The 8,635-nt window shown below is 35.6% G+C and overlaps 1 protein-coding gene across 1 annotated transcript in view; it reads right to left on the reverse strand.

Annotated features, from left to right (window-relative positions):
• The window catches only part of CAPZA2 (capping protein (actin filament) muscle Z-line, alpha 2), a 17,788-nt gene extending 9,498 nt beyond the window's left edge, over positions 1 to 8,290 (reverse strand). Inside the window, exons 1-6 of the mRNA XM_009324056.1 lie at positions 8,182 to 8,290; positions 6,158 to 6,209; positions 5,377 to 5,440; positions 4,666 to 4,872; positions 3,386 to 3,465; positions 482 to 560 (exon numbers count right to left, since the gene is read on the reverse strand). Coding sequence (XP_009322331.1) covers positions 482 to 560; positions 3,386 to 3,465; positions 4,666 to 4,872; positions 5,377 to 5,440; positions 6,158 to 6,209; positions 8,182 to 8,290 — 591 coding nt within the window. The remainder of the gene's footprint in view (positions 1 to 481; positions 561 to 3,385; positions 3,466 to 4,665; positions 4,873 to 5,376; positions 5,441 to 6,157; positions 6,210 to 8,181) is intronic.
• Positions 8,291 to 8,635: the final 345 nt, after the last annotated feature.

An 8,635-nucleotide genomic window follows, 5' to 3' on the forward strand; every position in this document is an offset into this window, starting at 1 on the left:
TCTTTTCTGAAAGCCAACAGGAAGGGCAAATTCCGAATGAAGGAGACGCGGATTCAAAAATTTCAGATGGTGGAATGACTGAAACCAAAGGCTCCCACCTTTCTGAACAATAGGGTGGGTAACAAAAAACCCCCTGCTATTATCAGTTAAAAAGAAAAAAGTTCTACTTCAGAAAGGGCCTACCCTCAGGAAAGGCTTGTGCGACTGTGAAGTCAAGAAACAATAAACCACAAAGATATATGTCTAGCTGAGGTGAACACACCTTCTGAAGTCTTCTAAATCATTACATTAAACACATATTTTATGTTTGTAAGGATTAGGTAAACATGCAATTAAGTCACTAACACTTAACTGAATGGGCATTTCTGCTTTGCTTACTGGGTCACCAAATTCTCTTAGAATACTTAATACACTGGCCTGAGTCTCCCTTGATAATAACTGGAGACTTTACTGATCAGGACACAGTTTGAGATAAGCATACCTGAATTTTCAAGATGCCAGCCACTTGAGTGGTTGAAGGGGTGATTGTAAACTTCCATTCTGACCTCCAGCGGCCATTCCTTTAAAAAAATAAATTAGAAATCAGATGTCACCCCACTGGTTAAAGAAAAAAAAAACAAACAACCCCCAAACCATAACATACAACTGACAGTCAAAGGAAAACAGAGAATGAAATATGCAAAACCGTTCCCTAAAGATTCAGCCCTGAAACCAGTTCAGAAGAGAACAGTTTCCCAAAATATTTACCCTCAGTTTTGGATGTGGACCAAGGAGATTTATTAGCAAGGACCTTTTAACGATAGGACTTAACTTCTGAAAATACCTAAAGCCTCCAATGGTCTTTCCCTCCCTTATTATTAACTAAGTATATATAGTCAATATTTTGCTTCTGGGACCTGGCCGACTTGCTGGATCAGCTGAAGCCACACTTCACATCAGGCTATGGAAAACCTGAATGGAGGGAATATTAAAGTAGCAAGACTTTCCGCTATGCTGAACTGTAACTAGGCCTTTCAGCTCTTCTAGCATTTCTGTTCCAGGACAACTATTTCCTTCCAGTTTCCTTCCACAAATTCAATAGCCTTGCCAAATTGCTTAAAGGGAGTTTCAAACATCTGGAAAACAGTATGGGGAGATTGTAGTTTCACCTGATTTCTTTCCTGTAGACTAGACATTTTCTTATTTAGTTACGAAGTTAGTGGATTAGAAGGCTAGTACATTAGAGCTATATTAAGAATGCACCGTGGCTGTCTCTCGATTTCTCCTTTGCACTTAAAGAAGGAAAGAAAGTTGATACTATGAGTTCCAATCCTACTAATGTTAGGTGTAGGTTCCAGTGCATTCAACAAGGGGAGAGAAAGAGATAAAGACTTTAAGATTAACACCTACTAATGGATCTATATCGACACATCTTAGATACTAACAACGTTAACTCTATTATAAAGCCATTGGTTATTATTTCAGACAATATCCAAATTATAGATTATCACTGAAAATTCAGACTAAGGCAATTCAGAAGCTTGTTGGCATCTCTATAAAAACTGCAAGGGTCACCCAACTCAGTGACACTAATATTACTGGTAGCCTTAAGATGAACCCATTAGTTATAAGAAAGCTTACGTGCTGAACTACATTTTAGGTACAATATTAGTTTTTAGATGCATGGGATTCAATGACTAGCCAACAGATTTGTTTGCTTCTTAGTCACTTTGTGGTCCTTGACATTAAGATGCTATTCCAAGAAAAGAGTTCAAGTTCAGAAGGATCCTTCTGTAGGAAATGCTCTAAGTTAAAAATGTGTCATTACTTTATTCACCTCTGCTGACTTAAGATGTTTTGCAAGACATTAACTGTCCTTCCTTTTCCTTCACATTCTTTAATAAACCATCTATCCTACTATGTTGATAGTATTTCAGAAATTCATAGAACATTTTTGTTTAGCATGTATTGGTTTTCTATCATCCGACAAACTTGCTTTCATGATAGGTTGCCAGCCTTCCAAATGCCTAAAAAGCTGGGACACCTTGAGATTAAATACTGGCTGTGGCTTGGGCTGGATATCCAGACATACAGCTGGATAAGTGAGGACCCTGGTTAACTTTGAATTTATTCCTCCATCCCCAAATCCCCCAAACCAATATGCATTTATTAAAACTTGCTAAGAACGAGAGTTAGTCTGACTATCCCCCTGTAAAACTCTTAGAAACATGGCAAATATTTACGCATAGATGTCTGACCATAACTTTATTAAAGAAAACTTTCAAGAAAGACTTTCTCCATCTATAAAAGGTTGTTGCATATCTGTTCCTCCTCTTTAATATTTTAGTCTTTTTATAAAAGTAACTATTTGGAATACCAAAATTCATTCATACTTCCAAACTAAAAAGAAAATCAGTATTATTTCAAGTTACTTTTAATACTGATGTAAAACATGCAGACTTAACTAGTCAAGTTTAAGTCAGTAGGAAAAATTATGTATTAACCATGCAAATTCAATTGAAGTCTATGGAACAGTATACTGGGCAAATCATTTAACTGATACAGACACATGCTGAAATTACTATGCATATGTAATATTCACCTTCAGCATCAGAAAACAAATTTCTGCACTTCCATTCATTACCCGTGGGACTGCTAAATATAATTTCAAGCAGATGCAAAATAGCAAATAAAATAATAATGAAAAACATTTCTTCAGACAACTGCATATATTAGCTATCTTTAGGAGATACTTCCTTAACCCAATTCCAATACTGTGATATTTATCTCAACTCTGGCCAGGTTCCTGCAAGGAGCTATCCAAAGTTCACTCCAGACTGTGGAAAACATCTTTCAACCAAGCACGGGGGGGGGGGGGGGGGGGAATGTCTCTCTCAAGCTGCAGTTTATAAGAGTTCATTTCATCCAAGATCACCTTTATCTACCTCACCCAAAAATTAATGATTCAAGTCCTACAGTAAATTAATCTTTGGTCACCTCCTTTCTCCAAGACATGCAGAATTGCATGTCTGCAAACTAGAAGGAGCTGGTTTTAGTCTGTCAGTCACAAAGGAAGCCACACAAGCAGAAGCAACTATGAGGGAACACAGGCATGGGTATTGGTGCTGGTGTGATAAACTGGAAGAGTCATGAAGAATCTTATGAAGTTCCCAAAGTTCTGCAAAGGAGATGCAGATGTGCAGTCTGCCATTTTACTTACCACAAAGGAAGAGATTTCTACATACTTTTGGCAGAAAAACTTGGGGTGGCGTGGAGGGAGAAAAAAGTCACATGCAAGATGTGCATGCACCTCCTTCGCTGAACTAAGGATTATGAGCATAATGGCACTAGTGCAGTTATTCAGTTTGCTGTATTTTACTGTATTTGTATCCATACAGAAACTTACCAAAAATTTTTTGCTTGGAACTGATGGCTCTCTATGCATGCAATAATGGTCTGCTGTCCATCAATTGTTTTACCATACACCTTGATTAGAAAGGAAAAACAAAAAAAAACAAACCCCAAAAAACCAGAGTTAAAGTTTCAGTATCTGTCTTGCTCAAACTGCTTAGAGATATCTAGTTCTATTATCGTTACATAAACTGTAAAATGTAATTTTATAACCACTATGGTTCTTACATAATATTTAGTACATGAAACAAAAGTATCTATTACAATGCAGAAAAATTTAAGATTAGAAAATCTGAAGGTCAAGCATCTTAACTGAAATTTTATATACTGGGAACTGATTTTTCTGCAACTATAGGAATTTTAAGCCTATAGCAGTGACTGCTGTGACAATATATATTATCAGCTGGGTTTCAGATACCAGTTATTCTACAACTAAATGATGATCTAAGCCTTTATAGGACTAGCAAAAAGGTGATTAAAAGTGTGGTTTTGGTCCTCTGTTCTGCTTTATCCCCTAAAATCAAATACTACTAAAAAGGATCTCAATGAACATGCAATCTGGTTTCTTTTACAGAAGGGGGCACTCATCTGACTGCCCGAGAATCCAATTCAACTTGTTAACTCAGCAACTGATTTCTTTTTTTTTTTGGCTAGTTAATTTTTCCATCAGAAATGGAAAGCACAGGACGGCTACTGTTAGATCAGTTTGCTGAACTTCAAATGGTCATAGGGCTCCTAACAGCAAATGAGTGCTGTTTTGGTCCAGAGTGAGAGGTTTTATTTTAAGAAGCCATCAGAACCCAGTGATTCTAGTGGTAAGAATATAGCACTTCGATATATCGGAGATGTGATGGAGAGAAAACAGTTTGTTTTACTGACAGTTTTGTCAGTAAACCAAGCCAAGACAGACATTTGTATCTTACGGAATTTTTTTTTTTTTTTTTTTTTTTTTAAAGTAGCCAGCCAGGTAGCCACGATCAACGGGATCAACCTGCAGTAGTCTACAGAAAGTCTTAACGCTTTAAGAAATTTAAATAAAAATTCTTCAGAACTGGGAGTTAAGTCTTCACTATGACCTGCAGTAACCACCCACTAGCAATGGCTTCCAATAGCTGAAATATTAAACTTCTGAAGCTTTCCCTTATTTCCCTGTGTGAACCCTTGACAGGACTAAATTCTTTACAGTTGAAACTGCCTATCTTCCTGGTTTACAGAGAGTTACACTTTTAAACTTCTATCTACAGTGGTATAGTGGTTATATAATTTAGTACTTACTGTGCAGACACCATTTGGGTAGTGTTCTTTCACATATGCTTTCATTGCTGTTTCAACTGAATTTCTCCAGGATTCTATGGCATTTTCAACCTCGTGGGGTCTAGGATCAGTAGCCTCCTTTCTTAAGTGATCAAATTTAAAAGAAATCTTGTTCTTGGGATCCAAAAATTTTCCATTTCCCAAATCACCATGTTCTGTTATCAAAACCTGTATTATAAAATTTTAGTTAATAACATTTGCTATTGAATAAAGAAAAAAATACCATGCCAAATCTAATTATATCCTACATTTAACTGGAGCTTACTCCTATCCAAAGACTCACATTTTAGACAAAACATGCATATAGCAAGAGAGGACAAGGCTAACATGACAAATTGACTCAGAAAAAAATATCCTGAATCTTACCCTCTTACTGCAACAAACAATGCAATATAGAAATTCATGTCTTCTAGTACTAAAGATGGAGCAAATTGTTTCTACAGCTCCAAATCAGGTCTGACTGAATTCACGACAACACCACAGAATGAAATTTCAAGCTCTTTAGATGCCCTAAATGATCAACTTATGGAACTGGTAGTATTGGAGGGCCATAATCTCTGTATTTTGGCAGGGAAGATGCATTTCTTTTCATTTTCTTGCCAAGATATGTTCCAATACCAGAACATCTTTAACAGTTTAAGGAACATTGCAAGTATTTCATTGTATTCATACCTGTTCATCGTAACCGTCAATTTTTACTGGAGTAAACTGGTCCAAGTTGTACTGTGCAAATGCACTACAAGAGAAAAAAAACACCAAAAGCCTGCATCAAGCACAGTCTTTTTCCTTAGTAGCTGTGAGAGATTTAAATAATAGCTAATAATTTGGGTAACGATGCATTAAAAAAAAATTATATCAATGCTTCATCATCTAGCAAGCCCAAATTCTTGAAATCACCTTGGTTCGTTCAGTGCTCATATTACAGATTCCAACCACCATTACACAGTGATTTATGTCCAAAAGTAACTTGACAGACAAACACATAAGCTTTACAGCAACCCATAGAAACTGGAGGAACAGATAAAGTTTAAATTCCACAGGGATCCAGCCTACTAAGCCAGACATCTCCATTCTTACAGATGAAACTAATTTTGGCATAAAAACCAGTAGGCATAATGTTTTGATACAAAAGTAGGGTCTAAGGAAGCAGTATCTTACAGATATTCAGTGCCTATAACATGTACCAAGAAACAGAAAATGAAATCCAAAAAGGTGGAGACTAGTTCCAAAATCCAGGTCACCCATTTCCAAAACAGTTGCTCTAATCATTAGGATACAATACAGATCTCTCCTCTGCCAAGAATTTAATCTTGATCAAAGATGCACAACACACATAATAGGGTTTTACTTGCCACGCACACATCTTTTTAAATGAATCACTTACTGACAGTAAAAGTCTTACTGAAAAACATCTTGCTTTCATGCAACTGAGTATGTGGCATCTGGTACTTACTGGGCTGCTCCTTCCCTGAGAAGATTGTCATTATTAAGCAGCAATCGAACATCTGAAAAGAGATATTTACAACATAAAAGTACAGTTAACTCAGAAACTTGTTTCGGTCACATAACAAATGTCAGACTGTACAAAACAAAAAACCAACAAACCTCCCCATACCCATACAGATTACTAGGTAGGATACTTATTGCTTCATTTTTCATAATTTTGACTGAACAAAACAAGAAGGAAATGGATCCCTTCCAACACAATCTGGTAAGCAGATACAAGCCATATTCTACAGGCTGTGTGACAGCTCTAGGAATCTGTCAACCCAGTTTTTAGAGAATTGAGAACAGCATAGGATTCAACTGAGTTCACTTTTAAGATGCAAACTACCAAAGTCCTCACACTGTATTGACAGTAGTGGTTACTGTATTTTGATGACACTAATATGGTATGTGTTGTACTTTTTTTTTTAAGCCTTACCATTTTTGCTCTTTGTTCCTTAATGACACTTAGTAGTCAGAGCACAATATATCACAATACCATTTCTCCTACCATCATACAAGAAACATATGAATATAGAATAAAGTCAATGCTCTCCTCAGAATGACTTCATATTTACTATGCAGTAAATTGTCATTTATGTACTTGATTTACTGCCTTATTATTTATTAGGCAGTATTTTAATAACAATTTAATGCACTGATCATAAACTGATCATTAGTCTCACTATAACATTTTAAACTCTTCTGAAGATTCCCAAGATATGTGCAAGTGAAAAAAATTCGGAATATATTGAAGTATTTTTTCTTAAAAAAAAAACCAAACCCACAATAAAAACCAAACCAAAACACAAAACAACAAAACACCTGAAACAAAAAACCCCAACCCCACAAACCCAAAAAACCCCACGCCAAACCAAACAAACAAAATCACAGTTTACAGAATTGGAATTTAAAGCTTTCTCTCTTTTTTTTTTTTTAAGTCAGTCTGAATCTCATTGAACACCGGTCACGCATTTATGATCAAATGTTTTGTTACGTGTTTTCCAACATATTATACTCTGTTATTGAGCAGGTAGTTGCAACTATGAACTAGCTTAACAATAAAGGTTATAGCAGTACTGCTATAAGAAATTGTATTAACCTTCAGGGAGCTGGGTTAATGAGCTGCTCACCAACAGTTTGTTTCACAAATGCAGTACAAGCTAAGTTTAAATAATAATCAGCTGGTCACAATTTAACTAAAGTATTTCTAAAAACATTACATTCTTTAACAAATTTAAGTTCTCTCTAGCCTGACACTGACTAAAAGTTTAGTATACTAAACGTACTTCTTTACTTAAATAGCACCAGAGCTATTTGTAAGCTCCAGCTACAAAACGTATGCCTTCTTGCATGGTATTTATGCCCATGTATCTTGATGCAAGACAAACAAAATTTTTAAAGAAAAATAACATCTTAGGTAAAGTTCAGGCAACAATAGTTGAGAGAAGCTAATTTCAAGTTTCCTTTCAGCTTACCAATACTCAGTAAAATGAAATGTGCCCAGAATTTAAGGGTTAAAAATGCTTGGAGAAGATTAATATTCTTTCCACAACTGGCATTAAGCAGTAGTCCTTTGTATATTCAAGGTTAAGTATCTGTAATTATATTCCTTCTTTAAAAAAAAGACCATTTCAATTTCAGCTAGTTTAATTTCTGTTGAAAAATGTAATTGCCTATCAAAGACTGAAAAAAAAAAAGAGTACATGTGTCTTCTAAACAAACACCCTAGCAACTGTTAATTCATGACTGATTAAAAACAGAAAGAAAGCTCATTCTCACATCACAAAGAAAAGTGGTACTTTCCTCCTTTTGCATTTAAACTCCAAGCTGTCTTGTGACTGCAAAGCTTATTATGACAAGCTACAAAGCCAGCTCTTACAGCAAGTGAGCTGCTAAAATATAAGCTACATGAAATTCAGGAGAGTAATTGGCAATACAATTTTGGATATAGATGCCTTAAATGAAAGGACAGAGCAGACAGATACTTACCATTGAACACCTCATTGAATTCCCCAGGAGGAGCATGAATTATGAATTTTGCTGCTATACGCACCTTAAATACAAAAACAATTATGTGGTTGTATATAATTGTATTCATTCCTATTCAAACCAATCATGCATTGTGTAGCTTTAACACCCAGACATGAAACCGTACAACTCCCACCGTTTCATATACTTGCTCACATTATTTAAACTACTCCGACTTTGTTAGAAACACAGAATATAAAGTTCCACCTCTTCAAACAGAATAGAGGAGATTATATATGATGGAATCGGATAGAGAAATCGAGTCACTCATGTTTTGTATTACTGACAAAAAGAAAGAGATTAATATAACAAGCAAGATCAATAATATATTCACAATCTATTTCAACTTTCAGACCATGGATGTCTGGGAATCAAAACATGTTCCAAGAGAGCCAAAAAACATGATGAAGATACA

This window comes from Pygoscelis adeliae, unplaced genomic scaffold (assembly GCF_000699105.1).
Source record: "Pygoscelis adeliae isolate BGI_AS28 unplaced genomic scaffold, ASM69910v1 Scaffold24, whole genome shotgun sequence".
In the NCBI taxonomy this organism is placed as follows: Eukaryota; Metazoa; Chordata; class Aves; order Sphenisciformes; family Spheniscidae; genus Pygoscelis; species Pygoscelis adeliae.